The sequence below is a fragment of the Gossypium raimondii genome, chromosome 12 (assembly GCF_025698545.1).
Source record: "Gossypium raimondii isolate GPD5lz chromosome 12, ASM2569854v1, whole genome shotgun sequence".
Taxonomy (NCBI): Eukaryota; Viridiplantae; Streptophyta; class Magnoliopsida; order Malvales; family Malvaceae; genus Gossypium; species Gossypium raimondii.
This window is the reverse complement of record NC_068576.1, coordinates 33,064,173-33,083,712: the sequence shown is the minus strand read 5'-3', so window position 1 is coordinate 33,083,712 and position 19,540 is coordinate 33,064,173. Positions and strand designations below refer to the sequence as shown.

Sequence of the window (19,540 nt, the reverse complement as noted above, 5' to 3'; positions counted from 1 at the left end):
TCTCCGGAACAATGGTCTCCGAAAGTAACATATTACACTTAATCACATATTTCACCGACTGAACACATCTCATAATTTTATCAACCCAAACATCTTCAAAACCTAAATTTTCTATGACTTTTTCGAGGAAATTCCACTCCACCCGGTCATACGCCTTGCTCATATCGAGCTTAACAACGAAACCTTTATTCGGCCCATTTTTAGAGCTTTAGAGGTAGTGCATCAACTCATGCACAATAAAAATGTTGTCATGGATCATATGACCCAAGATAAAGGCACTTTGATTTTGATTAATGCAAAGAGGGAGAGCTTCCTTCATACGGTTCCTTAATGTCTTTGCGATAATTTTGTATTTCACCCTGCACAAGCTAATAGGTCAAAAGTTAAACATGTCCACTGGATTTTTAATCTTAGGAATAAGAACAATAACCATTTTTTTTTATGAAAGAAATGTTTTTGTTACCATCTAATTTTTCATGACAGAGATTAAAAACATCTTTACCCACCACCTATAAATTTTCTTTAAAGAAAATACCCGAGAGGCCATCAATCCCCTGGGCTTTACGTGGATCCATTTGGTTAAAAGCTTCAAGGATCTCCTCATCCGTGAACTTCTTGACCAACATGTTATTAACATCCTGTGTAACAGATTTCTGAATATAGCTCATATTGATCTCAGCATTAGAAGGAGCACTCGTCTTAAATAAATTGTGAAAATAGTCCCCTACCGCATTGCAAATATCTTTTGTATCGTTCATCCATATACCATTAAGATTCTTTAAACGATCAATTTTATTTTTTTTTCAATCTGCTAGTAGCCCGAACGTGAAAATATCCAGTGTTTCTATCCCCTTCTTTGAGCCATCTTATCATTGACCTTTGCGCCTAGTACCCTTCCTCTTCGGCGTAAAGGGGCCTCAACTTAATAGGAGCCTCTTTCAAGCTATCAGCATTAGACATCTCATAAGGGTCGTCGATTATCTTTTCGATCCATACAGTCAATTTTTGAATATTATTTGTCATCTTTCTATACCTATTGTGCTGCCAAGGACCAAGCTCCTCACAAACCCTCTCAAATTTTTCCATAATGTTTATACCACTTCTACTCCAAGCAATTTTAATTATATCTTTGGCCACCCTATCTTTAGCCCAGCATGCATCGAATTTGAAGAAGAGTCTAGGGTCTTTGAGATCCTCCCTAGGCTTCCGCCCCATAGTATCCATCATCACTGCGTCATGGTCTGATTTATCCTGCCCAATCACGTTTGTCACAATGAAAGGGAGATTAGAGATAGCGTTAGCAGACATAACAAAACGATCCAGCCTTCTTTTGACCAAGTCACTACCCTCTCGGTTATTAACCCAAGTAAACCAACCCCTGTCGATTTTTATGTCAACAAGAGCCAACTCCTCCAGGACATCCCTAAACTCTTCCAAGTGAACCCTAGGCTTCCTACCACCTCTTTATTTTTCAGTATCATCTATGACAGCATTAAAGTCCCCATCCACAAGCCAATCTTCCCTAACAAATCTACCCACCCTTTTTAGAATATCCCAAGATCCCCCATAAACCTAATGTTACTATGGTTTTCCATGCTCACAGTCGAATCAATATGGTTGCTCTAACCACATCAACTCTATCTTTCCACAGCATCGCCAGACCACCACTACGACCTTTCGAGCTCACCGCCAAGCATCCAGTTATCCTACACAAATTTTGAATACGAGATTATTAGCATGCATTTTCATTTTGCATGAAAATACCATATCAGGACTATTTACGACGAGAAGTTGCTTGAGCTCTCGAACTATTGAAGGGTTTCCAAGCCCTCAACAGTTCCAACAGAAGAACTTCATGGCTCTTGACGGGGCTGATCGCCAGCCACTGCCTTACAAGGTGAAAGGCAATCCATACGCTTTCTTCGAACAATTCTAGAAGGGCTCTCTTTGTTGTTCTCTCCGTTGTTGTTGAATAAACTTAAATGAAATAGAGTTATGTTATATGAAAGGTCAAGAGTTATGTTGTTTTTTTAATGGGTTTAAATTAGTAGTTTTTTCTTTTAGGAGAATGAAAGGTCAAGAGTCATTGGTGCTATTATTATATATTAATATTTTCAGTTTTTTTGTTGTTTTAAAGGTTAGACTATAGCCTATAAATAGTTTGTAAGCTTTTGATATTATGGAATGAACAATTTTAACAATTTGGTATATGAGCTATGGAGAGTGTGACTAGTAATGTGCCATTGCCTCGACTAACAAAGGTGAACTATGAGAATTGGAGCATCCAAATGAAAGCTCTGCTCGGGTCTCAAGATGGTTGGGAGGTGGTCCAAGAAGGTTTGGTAGAACCGACAACTACTGCAGGATATACGGCGGCTCAAAACAAGGCGTTGAAAGAAATGCGATCGAAAGATAAGGCGACATTGTACATGTTATTTCGAGCTGTTGACGAGTCGGGCTTTGAGAAGATTGCAAGTGCGACAACTTCAAAAGAAGCATGGTACATTTTAGTACAGGTTTACAAAGGAGCCGACAGAGTTAAACAAGTCCGCCTTCAAAATCTTCGTGGTGGGCTGGAAGGCGTGAAGATGAAGGAATCAGAAGGTGTCTCCGACTACATCACGCGTGTTCAAACCGTGGCGAACCAACTCAACCGAAACGGAGAAGCGTTAACCGATGCACGAGTTCTGGAGAAGATTTTGAGATCATTAGCTGACAGTTTCGAGAATGTCGTATGTGCCATAGAAGAGTCAAAGCATCTAGTAACGCTCACAGTCGATGAACTCATCGGTTCTCTCGAGGCACATGAACAACGTAAGAAGAAGAAGAAAGAGAAGACACTTGAGTAAGCACTTCAAACCAATACATCAATCAAAGATGAAAAAGTTCTCTATTTTCAAAGTTTTCGAGGTAGAGGTCGTGGTCATGGAGATCGAGGAAATGGTCGTAGTGGAAAAGGCCAAGGTCAAAAAGGGAATTATGAGGAAAATAAGCATTCAAACCAACAAAATTGGCGTGGAGGAAGACATGGTCGTGGAAGAGGCGGATGGTCGAATTATTCCAATGTCGAGTGCTACAAGTGTGGCAAATATGGTCACTATGCGAAGGATTGTAACTCTGATAAGTGTTACAATTGTGGTAAGGCGGGACATTTCGCGAAAGAATGTCGCATCTCAAAAAAGGTGGAAGAGACAACTAACCTAACCACAGAAAATGAGGAGGCAAAAGAAGATTTTCTCTTGATGGCACACAACGAAGTCAACACCAACAACAACATGGTATGGTACCTTGACATGGGTGCAAGCAGCCATATGTGCGGGCTCAAGCACCTATTCCAAGAAATGCAAAAGGTTGAAACGGACATGTGACATTTGGAGATTCGTCGAAGGTTGAGGTAAAAGGTCAAGGTACCGTTTGTTATTTACAACAGGATGGGTTAGTTGGGTCAATCCAAGATATGTATTACGTATCAGACCTCAAGAGTAACATTTTGAGTATGGGGCAACTCATGGAAAAAGGTTAATCGGTATTCATAAAAGATCGGGTGTTACACTTGAAAGATAAGGAAGGGCGTTTGGTCGCTTTAGTTGAAATGGAGAGAAATTGCATGTTCAAGTTGAATTTGAAAAGCGTTCGAGGAAAATGTTTGCAAGTCGATGTTGAAGACAAGGCGTCGCTGTGGCATCTCCGTTTTGGCCATCTACATTATGGTGGTCTAAACGAGTTGGCGAAGAAGAACATGGTGCATGGGCTACCAGATATGGACTATGAGGGAAAATTTTGTGAAGAATGTGTGCTTGGTAGGCATGCGAGAATTTCATTTCAAAAGAAAGAAGAATATCGGGCTAAGCAACTTCTCAAATTGATTCATACTGACATATGTGGACCAATCACCCCTGAACCTTTTAGCGGTAAAAGGTATTTCATTTCTTTTATCGATGATTTCTCACGAAAAACTTGAGTTTATTTTCTTAAAGAAAAATCTGAGGCATTCGAGGTGTTCAAAAAGTTCAAAGTGATGGTGGAAAAAGCAATTGGTAGACACATCAAATCTGTACGATCTGATAGAGGTGGCGAGTATACTTCGACGGCTTTCATGGAGTATTGTGAGGAGCAAGGCATAGGACGATTCCTAACCGCACCGTACTCACCCCAACAAAAAGGTGTGGCCGAGAGGAAGAACCGGACTGTTCTCGACATGGTTCAATCAATGCCCAAGAATAAGAAGATGCTGAAAGAATTTTGGGCGGAAGCTGTGCAATGTGTCATCTATGTGCAAAATCGATGTCCACATGTGAAGTTGGATGATCAAACACCACAAGAGGCTTGGAGCGGACAAAAACCATCAGTTTCTCATCTCAAAGTATTCGGTAGTGAGGCCTATGCACATGTACCGGATCAACAAAGAACGACACTTGAAGACAAAAGCAAAAGGTTTATTTTTATTGGGTATGATGAGAAAACAAAAGGATACAAGCTACTCGACCCGATAAGTAAGAAGGTTGTGGTAAGTCGTGATGTACGATTTAATGAAGCAAGCGAGTGGGATTGGAATAACTTAACGGAGGTTATCATCAAAGATGGAGGATCATCAATAGCTACACCAACAATCATACCGGCAAATCCTGAAATTACAGATGATGAAGATGAACCGCAACAACCAAAAATGCGAAGTTTACAAGATTTGTATGATTCAACAAATGAGGTACATATTGTATGTCTTTTGGCAGATTCCGAGATTATAAGTTTTGAAGAGGCGGTGCGAGACAAGAAGTGGCAAACTGCTATGGATGAGGAGATTAAAGCAATTGACCGCAACAACACATGAGAGTTAACGGAATTGTCGAAAGGAAGTCAACCCATTGGTGTGAAGTGGGTGTTTAAAAGAAAGATGAATGTTCAAGGCGAGTTAGAACGATACAATGTGCAACTTGTTGCAAAAGGATATAAGCAAAAGGAGGGGATCGATTATGATGAGGTATTTGCTCCCGTTGTAAGAATGGAGACAATCTGATTGCCCTTTGCACAAGCGACTCAATTTAAATGGCCGATATTTCAAATGGATGTCAAGTCGGTATTCTTGAATGGTGTGCTCGAAGAAGAAGTCTACATCGAACAACCACCTGGGTACATAAAAAATAGAGAGGAGAAGAAGGTGCTAAAATTGAAGAAGGCACTTTACGGGTTGAAGCAAGCACCGCGGGCATGGAATACTCGTATTGATACATACTTCAAGGAGAATGGGTTCAAACAATGTCTCTATGAACATGCCCTCTACGTGAAGAAGAATGGAGGTAATATGTTATTTGTTGCTCTTTATGTCGATGACCTCATTTTTATGGGGAAAAATGGTGAGATGATACTAGATTTTAAGAGCAAAATGACACAGGAATTCGAAATGACAGATTTGGGTTTAATGAAATTTTTCCTTGGTTTGGAGGTTAGACAAGAAAGGACAGGTATTTTTGTGTCACATGAGGCATACGCAAAGGAAATTTTGAAGAAGTACAAGATGACACATTGCAACCCGGTATCAACACCAATGGAACCAGGTGTAAAACTCTCGAAATTCGATGGAAGAGAACGAGTCGACGCAAGTAAATACCAGATTTTGGTGGGAAGCCTTCGCTATCTCACTTGCACAAGGCCTGACATTTCGCTAAGTGTTGGCATTGCAAGTCAGTTCATGGAGAAGCCGGTTTATTCACATTGGAAGGCTTTAAAGCAAATCCTACGGTACAGTCAAGAAACGGTGTCACTCGGGTTATTCTATTCAAATATGGAAGATTACAAGTTGATTGGGTATTCCGACAGTGATTGGTGCGGAGACTTAGATGATCGGAAAAGTACATCGGGATATGTGTTCTTTATGGGTAACACAACATTTGCTTGGCTTTCAAAGAAGCAACCAATCGTGACACTATCGACATGTGAAGCTGAATATGTGGCAGCGTCTTGGAGTGTGTGTCATGCTATATGGCTCAGAAATTTGTTGGGTGAGTTGGAGCAATAACAACTCGGTGCAACTGAGATACGAGTTGACAATAAATCAGCGATTGAGTTGGCAAAGAACCCAATGAATCATGAAAGAAGCAAACACATTGACATTCGTTTTCATTTCATTCGAGATCATGTAAAGGAAGGAAGTGTGAAATTAGTGCATGTGGCAAGTCGGGACCAAGTCGCGATTATCTTCAGAAAATCGCTACCGATGGTACTCTTTGACAACTACAAGAAATTAATCGGCATAAAGGATAGCAGAAGCATTTAAGTTTACAGGGGAATTTTGTTGAATAAACTTAAATGAAATAGAGTTATGTTATATGAAAGGTCAAGAGTTATGAAAGGTCAAGAGTTATGTTGTTTTTATAATGGGTTTAAATTAGTAGTTTTTTCTTTTAGGAGAATGAAAGGTCAAGAGTCATTGGTGCTATTATTATATATTAATATTTTCAATTTTTTTGTTGTTTTAAAGGGTAGACTATAGCCTATAAATAGTTTGTAAGCTTTTGATATTATGGAATGGACAATTTTAACAATTGTTTCCCTTTAATCTTTTTCTTTTACATTGTATTCTACCCCTCCTTCACAAGCTGACTTAGATAATCGTTTTTCCAGGGGCGAGTTGGATTCTGAACCTTCATCTCCATCCCTTGCTTTTCCTTTTTGTGTCAGAATCTCATTTTCTTCCCTAGTTCGAGTCTTGCTCTCGTTATTCGCTTCATTAGAATTTGTCGGCTTATCCAAGATTTCGATCCCATTTCTCCAATTTCCTCTGTTTTGGGTAAATCCTCCTATTTGTGCTTTAAACCAACTCCCATGCTGGAAATTTAGGTTATTTGTTTCTATCTGTTCATTTTTTTTGGTGCATTTTTGTATGGTATGTCCTATGAGGCCGTAAAAATAGCAAAATGTTGGCAGTCTTTCATAGTTGATGGCAGATATAGTCTCAGTTCCTTCCCTTCCAACCAAGTGAACAACCCTTTGCAAAGGTCGTAGCACATCAACTTTTACCCTTAGTCTTATAAACTCAGTCCACCCTCCATTAGCCACCACTTCCCCTATCGCCTTCCCCACATCAATAGCTACTTGTCTGACCATATGCTCCAAGGGGATATTGTAAATCCTTATCCATAAGGGTGTAATATTGAACTCGTAAGCATCTATCTCTTGGCCCTTGATGAAAGGTAACATCGCAAATAGGCATTGGCCAAACAGCCATGGCATCAGATTTAGTATTCTCGTTCTATCTTCGATATTACCAAATTTAACCAAGATCACTCCTCCATTTAGAGCAACAAAACTAATTTCTTCCTTTGTGAACCATAGCGATTTTAGAACCCGATACATAGCCTCTCTGTTTATTTTCTCCTTTGCCATGATCTTTCCCACAGCCCACGCTTCATAACCATGGGTATTAGCTTCATTCTTATTCGTACTTATCACCCTTATAGATTTCTCTTCAGAGAAATTCAGTCTTTCCAGCAACTCATTTATGTCTTCAACCATAATGAAAGAAAAAGATTCAAGCGAAACCAGGGGACTCAACGCAATCCAGAAGCCAACTATAACAAAACCATGAAACAACAAACCACCCAAGAAGAGAGAAATAACGGCAAGAAAACCAAAAAAACCGAAACTAAAAGGCAAGGAAAAACAAATAAAGATTACAGAATCAGGCAAAAGCTCTTAAAGCAGTAATGAAAAACCTACTGACAACAAGAAAAAAAAAACGATCTTTAAGAGCATACGAGAAACGACCAGGAACAGCAATGACGATATACACTATACAAAACCACGAAAAGAAAATCAGAGAAACCAATAAAAGTAATGTTAAAAACGATCAAATCAGAAAGAAGAAGAAAAATATCAATTTTAATGAGGAAACCAAAAGAAGAGAAAAACAGTAAACACAGCCAAAAAACCCTAAATTTTAAGATTACATAAACATGTAAAAGCAGATATAGTCATTAAAGTAATGATAAACACAGTCGTAATTAATGCAGAGCTGTAGAAAACCGAGAAAACTCGTTTCATCGACTCAAAAACATGTAGAAAAGTCAACTGACCTTGTTTCGTCAACATGCAGAAGTACGGACACCATGCAAGAAACGTAGAATCATGCAAGAAATCGAAAAAAGAAAAAAGAAGACAGAAACAGAAGAAAAAGACAAAAAAAAAAACTTATCAAGAAAGCCACCAAACCCCAATGCACTCTTGGCCGCAAAGTAGCCGTAGCTACTGCTTCCACGTTAATCGCCACCGAAAACGAAACCTCGAAGTAATAGAAACTAACAGCCTTGAAAACCTCACATTGCAGGGACGCCCAAAACAACACCTATATCGTCCAATTGTTCTAATAAAAGAACAAAGACGGACTCCAATAAACAAAAACAAGAAAGAAAATCGCAGGAGCAAATTCGCATTAAAAGTATACGCTACCAGGCGACATTTTTTTTGACAAAAGACCTAAAAGGTCAACATCAATTAATAGCATCAACCATTACAAAATGATGGATTGCGGTAAAGTAATCCATCCCAAAACTCAAGTTACAATTATTTGTAATAGCATAATTGCTCAAAAGTTCCTAGCCTTATTACAATTGCAATTATTACAATTGCAATGGACTCATTTGAATTCCACATTGTTGACCATATCCATGGATTTAAACAAATCATTAACATGTTGCCCCATGATTGTGATATCCACTCTCTGATTCTTAATTTTGTTTGCCAAGCTTGCGCAGTCCATTTCCAAGATAGCTTTCGCTATGTTCAGGGATCTCACAACCTTAGTGCTCTCTTCAAGTGCCTAGAATTTAGCCTACTCAGCCTGCAACTTATCCTCTTTAAACCCGCAGCTCCCGCCAATAACAAAACCCTTTGAGTCACGTGCGATAACACCAAACCCTATTTTGTCGTTAATAATAGCTGCATAAAAGTTAATCTTCATTTTATTATTCGGCGGCTTCTCCCATTTTTTTTACAGCAGTTTGAATCGGTAATATTGGCCTATTGATTATGTTGTGAATACGGAACTCCTTGCTAAGACTTTTAGCTCTCTCTCAGATTACCCAAGCAGCTTCCTCCTTTCCAGGAAAAAGCATGTTATTACAATTATTCCAGTTTTTCCATAAAATGGTACTGAAATCAACCATGGCTTTCTTATCCAGCAACCTCATCGCCTCTTCCAGCTAGTTGGTGCAGCTAGAATAGTCGTTACAAAGAATTCTCCCATCGAGGCCCTCAATGGTGAGAATGGCTCGAGCATTTGGGCAATCCTTAAGGGCATGAAAAAGGGTTTCTCTCTTATCACCGCATCTAAAGCACTCCCTATCAGCAATCTGACGAATTGAGGCGATCTTATCTTTCGTAGGGAGGAGCTCATTGTTAAACTAATACAAAAACAAGAAAGAAATAAGGAAATTCTTCTTCTTATTAATGCATGCAGAAAGCTCATGCATTTATAGTCATACGTACGTAACCGTTTAACAGACTAACTGTAAACTAACTACTTAAATAGTAACCGTTCTTAGTTATAACAGACTGCTTTAGTTACTACTCTAACATTCCCTCTGCTTGTTTGACTTTTGAGTTACAAAGTTCCTTTGACGTTAAAACTCTAAGAGCATGTCTGAAGTTTGAAAACAGCTTCGGTGTGATTGGTTTTGTGAGGACATCTGCAATTTGTTGAGTTGAAGGAACAAAATTAACTTGTAGGCAACCAGCAAAAATCTTCTCACGAACAAAGTGATGGTCTATTTCAACATGCTTCATCTTGGTGTGATGTGTGGGATTCTCAACAACAGACACTGTGGAGGAATTGTCGCACCAGATGATTGGCACCTTGGACATTGGCATTTTAACTTCATTCAGCAACTGTTGGATCCATAATAGTTCAGACACGCAGTTAGCCAAGCTGCGATATTCTGCTTCAGCAGATGACCGAGACACTACTGTCTATTTCTTTGAACACCAGGTCACAGGATTTGGACTAAGATATACCACATACCCAGATGTAGACCGACGATCTTCAACAGATGAGGCCCAGTCAGCATCAGAGTAAGCCACCAGTTCTCGTGGTCCTGCTGTAAGGCATAGTCCATGATCCATGGTGCCTGCTAAATATCGTAAGACTCGTTTGACTGCTTTCCAGTGAGTTTCACTTGGAGCACTCATGTACTAACAAAGTTTATTAGTACAAAATGATAAATCGGGTCGGGTAATACACACATACTGTAGCATACCGACAACACTTCTATACAGGTGCACATCAGAGAAAGGCAGGCTACCATCTGAGGCTACTAGCTTGGGAATGCTTACCATAGGCGTTGGTGTTGCTGCTGCTCCATGCATTCCAGTTTTCTCAAGGAGGTCTATAACATATGTCTTCTAGCTTAGTATCAATCCCTGGGACGTGCTTTGAACCTTTATTCCCAAGAAGAAACTAAGTTCTCCCATGTCCTTAAGGGCAAACTTGCCATGAAGACGACGAACAACATCTTCTATATCTTGTTCATGACTGCCAATGATCACAATATCATCGACGTAAACCATAAGTAAGAGATGCTTTCCTTCAGACACCTGTATGAACAAAGAAGAATCAGCTTTGGATCCAAGAAAACTGAGTTGCGTCATGAGATACTCCTTAAGAGTCTGAAACCAGGCACGGGGAGCTTGTCTCAGCCCATATAGAGCTTTGTTTAGCTTGCAAACCAACTTTTGACCAGCAACACCAGGAACTTCAAAGCCAGGAGGTTGTTCCATGTATATTTCTTCAGTGAGCTCGCCATTAAGAAACGCATTGTTTATATCGACTTGCCGTAGAGACCACCTCTGCATAACTGCAAGTGAAAGAACAGTGCGAATGGTAGAAGCTCGCACTACCGGACTATACGTATTATGGAAGTCAAACCCTGTATGTTGAGAAAAACCTTTTGCAACTAACCGAGCCTTGTATCTGTCAATGGATCCATCAGACTTTCTTTTAACTTTAAACAACCATTTGCACCCTACTGCTCTTTGATTTTCTGGGAGAGAACACAGGGTCCATGTATTATTGCGAGTCAAAGCTTGCAATTCATTGTAAACTGCTTTCTGCCAACACTCAAATGTCATTGCTGTATGAATGTCAGGAGGATCATCACTGGATGAAGAATCTGTCATGCTAAGGTATGCTTTCGGCCTGAAAATCCCAGCTTTACTTCTGGTTACCATTTTATAGATGTTAACAGGTGGATGTGGAAGTGGGTGTACTGGTTGTTGAGGTAAAGATGTCATAGACGCAGGTTATGAAGAAGGAACTTGTTGTTGGGAAGTTGTCATAGGTGATGTGGATGGAGTAGGTTGACTATGTGGGATATTATGGGTGGAAGCATGTGGGGTGGATATTGATTGTGACAGGACAGGTGTAGTAGAAGTAGACGTGGTAATAGGTGGAGGTGTAGGCAGAGTACTTGGACACGGTTTATGGGGAGTAGGTAGAACTAAAAGCTTAGTACTGACGTGTGGAGTAGGTGTAGTAGATGATTTAGTTGCTAGAAAAGAAGTGTTGTATGGAAAAACATTTTCATTAAAGGTGACATGACGGGTGACATAGACTTTACCATTGGAATCTCTACATTTATAAGCTTTATGGTAAGGGGAGTAACCAAGAAAAACACATGGTGTTGATCGAAATTGTAGTTTTGACTTGGTGAATGGCCTAAGGTTGGGAAAGCATAAACAGCCAAAGATTTTAAAGTAGGAGTAGTTAGGCATTGTTTGAAATAATTTTTCATATGGTGAGGTATCACCCAACGGATGAGAGGGTAACCTGTTGATCAAGAACACAGCACTGCAGAAAGCTTCATTCCAAAATAGCAAGGGCATTGAAGCATGAGCTAACATCGAAAGCCCTGATTCAACAATATGTCGATGTTTGCGCTCAACAAGGCCATTCTGAGCTGACGTGTATGGACAAGTGAGACGATGCATGATGCCCTGTTGGTTTAAATAACTCTTCAATGCCTGAAACTCCCCTCCCCCATCTGTTTGTAAAGACTTGAGCTTTGTACCAAGTGTTCTTTCAACTTGGCGATGAAACTGTGGAAACACATTGAAGACATCAGATTTGTTCTTCAAAATATAGAGCCAAGTACACCGAGAATAGGCATCAGTAAAGGCAACATAATATCGAAACCCATTAGAGACAATCGGAGCTGGTCCCCAAACATCAACCACAACCAGCTGTAGAGGCGATGTATATGTAGTAGATGATTTTGAAAATGGAAGCTTACATTCCTTACCAAGATGACAAGCAGTACAATCAACAAATTTATTGCTATCAGAAAACTGAACATTACATCGTATAAGTGCTTTAGTAAGCTTTGCACGACAGGGATGTCCTAATCGATAGTGCCAAACACTAAGAGGAAGTCTGACACTGGACATGAAACACTGAGCAGACTTAGAAGACACATGTACCCAAGCAGATGGATTAACATGAAGTCTGTACAACCCTTGATTAACAGAGCCATGAAGTAAAACCTCCCTTGTCTTCAAATCACGCACCTGGCACTGATTAGGGAAAAATTCAAACATGACCTGATTATCTTTAGCAAACTTGGAGACAGATAAGAGATTCTTAGTAATGCCAGGAACGAGTAGCAATGAACGCATGTATAGAGGTCGAGATTGAGTAGATAAGGACAACTGTCCAGTAGACACAACAGGTAAAGCTAAACCATTTCCAACAAATACCTTACCTGGTCCTTTGAAGGGTTGACTATCACCAATGGAACTAGTCGAATTTGTCAAATGATGTGTGGCACCTGAATCTGGATACCAAGAATTATCGGCTACTGTTTCAGGTGTTGCTATGTACGCCTGAGATGGGGTTTGTACAGGGGCCTGCTGCGAAGGACTACCAACAAATGGATTAGTCCAAATAGATGATGGATGAGTAGGAAGACACCAACCTGGTGGACTCCATTGAGGCTGAGAAGGAGAGAACCAGGGTGAAGCAGAAGTACTGGACCCAACCATACAGACATTTGCTTGTGGGGGGCCTATAGTTGTTACTTTTGTAAGACGAATCAAACCTATGATAGCAGCGGTCAACCAGATGACCGGCCCTTCCACACAACTGACTTTGGATTTGTGAGTGAGAACGACCACGCCCACGCCCCCGAATCGTAGATGATGAGTTATAGGAAGGGATTGAGCCACTAGACCCTGTAGAGTCAGATGACTGATGAGATACCATATTAGCGGAACTCGATATTTCAAGATTCACGAGTCATTGTCGAGCTTCAGCATCAAGAAGCATGGACATAACCCCTTGAACGGTGTAAGGCACTTGACTTGATGTTACAATTGTAATGATAGACTCATAGTCGGGCGAAAGACCATTTAAAATCACAGTGATGTGCTCATGCTCACTGATAATCTCACCACAGCTTGCAAGATGACCACAACAGCCTTTAATCTTGACCAAGAAGTCTTTCATGCTCAGCTCACCCTTACGCTGGGAATGCAAGGTCCGACGATAAAACATTAACTTGGAAGTAGTTTTGCTGCCATACAGAGTGACAAGTGCCTTCCAAATCTTTGCACTTGTATCCATGCCAATCAAATGAGGCAGAACAGATTAACTGATAGAAGATAACAACCATGATGCAAGAGCACTATCCTGTTGCTCAAAGTGAACAAAATCTGGATTCTCACAACAACCACCATTTTCATCGGCAAGAAACTGGGTGGGAGGATCTTGTTCGTCCAAGAAACGTTGAAGTTTATGCGTCTTGACTGCCAAGAGTACCTGTTGTCTCCAAAGCAAGTAGTTACTATCATCAAGAAGAATGCTAATCTTCTTTGTAGAGAATAGCCTACTATTAATAACACCATCAGCAGAATTGCAAGCCATTTCGAAAACGCACAGCAGATTTTCAGGTAAAAATCATTAGAAAAGAGTTTACCTCTGATACCATGTTAAACTAATACAAAAACAAGAAAGAAATAAGGAAATTCTTCTTATTATTAATGCATGCAGAAAGCTCATGCATTTATAGTCATATGTACGTAACCGTTTAACAGACTAACTGTAAACTAACTACTTAAACAGTAACCGTTCTTAGTTATAACAGACTACTTTAGTTACTACTCTAACACTCATGACCCAGCCTCTATGCAAAAACCCTGATCTTCGAGAGAGTTTTAAGTTTCCAAATCATTTTCTAGAAAACTCTATGAGGCCCCATGCCCACTTGTTTAAGAAGGAGCCACGAGTAAGTTATTTTAGAAGTATAAGATCCAAGAGGGTTTTGAAACCAAATCAAGCTATCCTTCGGACCATTGGGAAAGAAAGGTAGGTTGCATATACACTCCCCCATGTAGTTATCGTATATCTCATGCACTTTATTATGATTCCAGTACATCCTCTAATTATCTCACATCTCGTGCACTTTTCTTTCATGGACAATATGACTGATGTCGCAAATCAATTCGCCGTTGAGCCCTTCGAAAGCCCAATTGTCCTTGTAGATATCAATCTTTCCACCATTCTCTATTTGCCACCCAAGGCCAACTTTAAGATCCCTCGCAGCAATAGCAATGCTATTCCAAGTAAACGATGGTTTTCCCACCTTTTTGGAGTGAAATAGGTCACCATCGGGAAAGTATTTGGAGCTGAGAACATTATAGCATAATGTGTCTTTGACCGTGAGTAGCCTCCACACCTGTCTGCCAAGGAGAGCTATGTTAAACAATCGAATGTCTCTAAAACCAAGCCCTCCCATTCCTTTCGAGAGGCAAACTTTGTCCCAAGTTAACATAGCCTACCCACGTCGTTTATCTTTACAGGCCCACCACATCCTTCGCATCTTTGCTTGCAACTCTTCCACATATCCCTTAAGTGCAAGGAAAATAAACAAAGTATAAGTCGGCAAAGATTGTAAAATTGATTTAATAAAGATTTCTCTACCCTCGTAGGCTAGGAGTCCCTTTGACCAATAATTAATCTTGTATGAGAACTGTAACACCGCTAACCCATATCTAAACTTATGCCAATAAGGCACCTCAATCACAAACCATTAAGCACATCTAAACTTATGCATATTTGGCCATACATCAACCATACACAACTAACTTATTTCCATCTCAAAACATGTCATTCTTGACCTATACTATGTCAATATAAATTTACCATTTAGACCATTACTCACATGCATCAAAATCATATGAGTGACACAAATCAACAATTTCCAAATGGTACCAATCAACCAACATATATATACATACCAAAATCAACACTTAGCATTCAACCCAAACTTTCAACATAAGTCCACCTATACATGCCATTATAACCTTGACCAAAACATCAAAATCTACCAGTATAATCATTGGATAGTGTGATAGGTCACCGATGAGCTTCCAAATAATAATCTACAAAACATAGGAAATAAAACTACGTAAGCATATAATGATTAGTAAGTTCGTAAAACATGAACATAACTTACTATTTCATGTATAACATTAAAATTAAGCAAGATATAATCCAACAACAAGATTGGCACAAGCCTAAGTATCAACAACAATATATGTTAGTGCTTTAACACATAACTTAATTAAACTATCACATGGTAAGATAGATTTACATGAACATAGTACCATTGAATTCATACTTTCCATAAGCATAAATATACATTCCTTGAACATTACCATTTCATACCTTTCCATAGGTTCATATCATAGTCGATTGGAACACTTACCGTTCCTTCCCTTTACATGCCCTTTGAACCACTTACAATAATATCGGATATACGGGAAAGCTCACACAAAGTGTGCTAAACATATGGTCGAAACAATTCCTTTTCCTTTTCCTTTTCCTTTACATCATTGCTCACTTGAGCCATAAAATGGGACTACTCACACAAGTTGACGGTCATAATATAAGCTACATGATGCCGCTCACACAAGTTGATGAGTATCCGAAAAAAATGTTAGAACTTAGTCATCGGTAGGACATTCAGGACCAGCACCTGAAACATGGTAACCCTAATGATATGTCATTTGTATCCTATATATTCCTAAAGGTTCAGACGGGGCTCAATAATCGTCGAAAGTTCGTTGGATTTCCATCATTCATTACATGGTAAGTAGCACAATAACATATATATCAAAATAACATTAAAACGTTATTTAAACATACGAACTTACCTCGATTACAAAGACGTCGAAACAAGATCAACTAATCTGAGGTTTTAGCTTTTCCTCACTCTAGATCTTTACGAGGTTTATCTTGATCTAAATAATCAAATTTAGTCTATTTAATGCTCATACTATTCAATTTAGTCCAAAATTCAAACTTTTGCAAAAGTACCTTTTTTCTCCTAATATTTTAACTTTTTTTCAATTTAGTCCTAAGCTCGTAAATTGAAATTTATGCAATTTCATCTACATTTCATGCTAGTCGAACTACCTAGGAATTTATATCAACCCCATACAAACCATCATTTCATGATTTTATCATGATATTTTACTACTTTTACAAATAAGTCCCTAAATGACATTTTCAACAAAAATCACTTTACGAAACTTGTTTATTTATCAACAAGGACTCATAATCTTTCATTAAATTTTAAGAATCATGCAAACATGCTCATGGAAAAACCCTAAACCTTTAATAGTTTTTCAAATTAGTCCTTAGGCTAGATTGATTAAGCAGCAACGATCCTGAAAACATAAAAATTATCAAAAACGGAACAAAATATTACTTCCAAGCAAGAGAGAAGTTAGCCGAATGCTTAAGCTCCTTCAATGGAGTTTTCTTAACCTAATTTTCAGTGGGGATGGTGAACTAAAAGATGATACTTTAGTTTTCTTTAATTTACTTTAACATATTTATTAAATTACATAATTAACCTTGTTAATTAACCTTAAACTCACTTAATTTTATGTCCATGAATGTCCACTAATAATAATGGTCTATTTACCATCTAAGTCCTTTCACTTTAAAGTTTTATAGCAATTTGGTAATTTTAGCTACTAGAACTCTACTTTTGTAACTTTTACGATTTAGTCTTTTTTACTTAATTAAGCATCCAAACGTTAAAATTTCTTAATGAAATTTTTATACAACCTTACTAACATACTATAGATATTAAAATAATAATAAATTAAATATTTACTCATCAAATTTATGGTCTCGAAACCAGTGTTTCGGTTTCATTAATAACAGTCTGTTACAAGAACTGGTTAATAATGCTAACGAATGCCTTAAAGTTTTTCTTTCCAACATGGAGGGGTAGACCGAGATAGTTATCTAAACTTTCAACAACTTTCATTCAGAGCATATTGCCTAGTACCTGTCTTTGGTCCATGGGAGTCTTCGGACTAAAGAGAACCATAGAATTTTCCACGTTAACTTGTTGACCCGAAGCAAGCATAAAATTTCTAAGGATTTTTATGAAAGCCACAACCTTCTTTTTATTGTTCCTGATAAAAAGAAAAGCTTCGTCAGTGAAAAATAAATAATTCACCCGAGGGCCATTTCGGCTATCCCTTATGCCTCTAATGAGGTTGGCTTCTTGTGCTTTTAAAAGCATACTTGAAAAAGCCTCCATACAAAAAAGGAACAGGTAAGAGAGAGGGGGTCCCCTCGTCAAAAACCCAGTTCGAGTACAATAATCTCCGAAAGAGTCAAATTGCATTTCACCACATATTTCACCGTTCTAACACATCGCATGATTTTATCGATCCAAGCATCTTAGAACCCCAACTTCTTTATAACTTTTTCAAGGAAGTTCCACTCCACCTGGTCATACACCTTGCTCATGTCGAGCTTTTGGACGAGACCTTTATTTGGGCCATTCTTTGAGCTTTTGAGATAGTGCATCATCTCATGGCCGATAAGGATGTTATCACGGATCATTCTCCCCGAAACAAAGGTGCTTTGGTTTTGACTAATGCATAGAGAGAGGGCGGTCTTCAAATGGTTCGCTAATACTTCTGTAATAATCTTGTAAATCACCCTATACAAACTTATAGGCCTAAAATTAGTCATGTCCACCAGATCTTTAATTTTCGGTATAAGGACAACAATTGTTTCATTTATATAAGAGATATCCTTGTTGCCATCCAAGACTTCATGAAAAAGTTTAAGAACATCTTTACCCACCACCTTCCATTCTCTTAAAAAAAAATACCTGAAAAGTCATCAATCCTTGGGGCTTTGTGTAGATCCATATGGTTGAAGGCATCAAGGATTTCATCATCCGTGAAATGCATAGCTAGCTTATTATTAATCTCCGGAGTAACCTTTTCATGAATGTCATTGATATAAGTCTCAACATTTGGAAAAGCAGTAGACTTAAACAACTTACTAAAATAGTCCCCAACCACTTTGCTAACATCATGAATGTCCAGCACCCAATTACCATAACCGTCCTTGATTCTATCAATTCTATTCTTTTTTTATCTTTGGGTAGCTCTAACATGAAAGAATCGAGTATTTCTATCGCCTTCTTTAAGCCATCTAATCCGATATCTTTGCGCCTAATAGCTTTCTTCCTTGTCATAAAGGTACCCCAACTTGAGGCGAACAGCTCTCAAACTATCAGCATTTGACCCAGCATATGGGCCATCGATGAGCTTTTCCATTCTCATCGTCGGCATTTTAATTTTATTAACCATTTTCCTATACCTTTCATGTTGCCAAGGACCTAACTCCTTCCAAACTTTCTCCATTTTATCAATGATATTAATATCCTCATTGCACCAGGCTCTTTTTATGATGTCCTTTGCCTCCATTTCTCTAGCCTAACAAATATAACACTTGAATGAGAGTCTTAGATCATTGATGTCCACTTTAGGCTTCCAACCCATGGTATCCAACACCACCACATCATGGTCCGAGTTAGCTTGTCTAATAACATTAGTCAAAAGGAAAGGAAACTTATTATTTCCATTAGCAAACATAAGAAATCTATCAAGCCTTTCTTTGACCAACTTATTACCTTCACAATTATTAACTCAAGTGAACCACCCTCTATTTATTTTTAAAACCACAAGAGCCATCTCCTCCAAGACATCTCTAACATCTTTTGTGGTTGCCCTAGACTTCCTACGACCACCTTCTTTTTCGATATCATTAATAATAGCATTAAATTCACCCCTAACAATCCAGTCTTCCTTCACCGATCTCCTCACCCTTCTAAGAATATCTCAAGACCTGTTTTTAATATTTGGATCAGCATTGCCATAGAAGCCAGTAAATCTAATTTTTTTATCTGTTTGCTCACTATCGAGTCAATATGGTGGCTTGAGTAGTTTTGGATCAACACGTCAATATCATTTTTCCACAGCATCGCCAGGCCTCCACTTCGACTCTCCAAGCTAACCGCTAGTTATCCCTCCATCTTGTAAATATTTCTAATACAAGTAAAATTGTTAGAAAGCATTTTTGTTTCACAAAAAAAGACAATATCGAGGTTGTTAGCAACGATAAGTTGCTTAAATTCTCGAACTATCACAGGGTTCCCCAACCCACGACAATTCCAAC

General features: G+C 38.8%; 1 protein-coding gene across 1 annotated transcript; it reads right to left on the bottom strand.

Moving 5' to 3' along the window:
* Positions 1-14,429: 14,429 nt before the first annotated feature.
* On the bottom strand, positions 14,430-14,777 carry LOC128035491 (uncharacterized mitochondrial protein AtMg00310-like). Its single transcript, XM_052625236.1, has one exon. The coding sequence runs from the start codon at positions 14,775-14,777 to the stop codon at positions 14,430-14,432; it is 348 nt and encodes a 115-aa protein (XP_052481196.1).
* Positions 14,778-19,540: the final 4,763 nt, after the last annotated feature.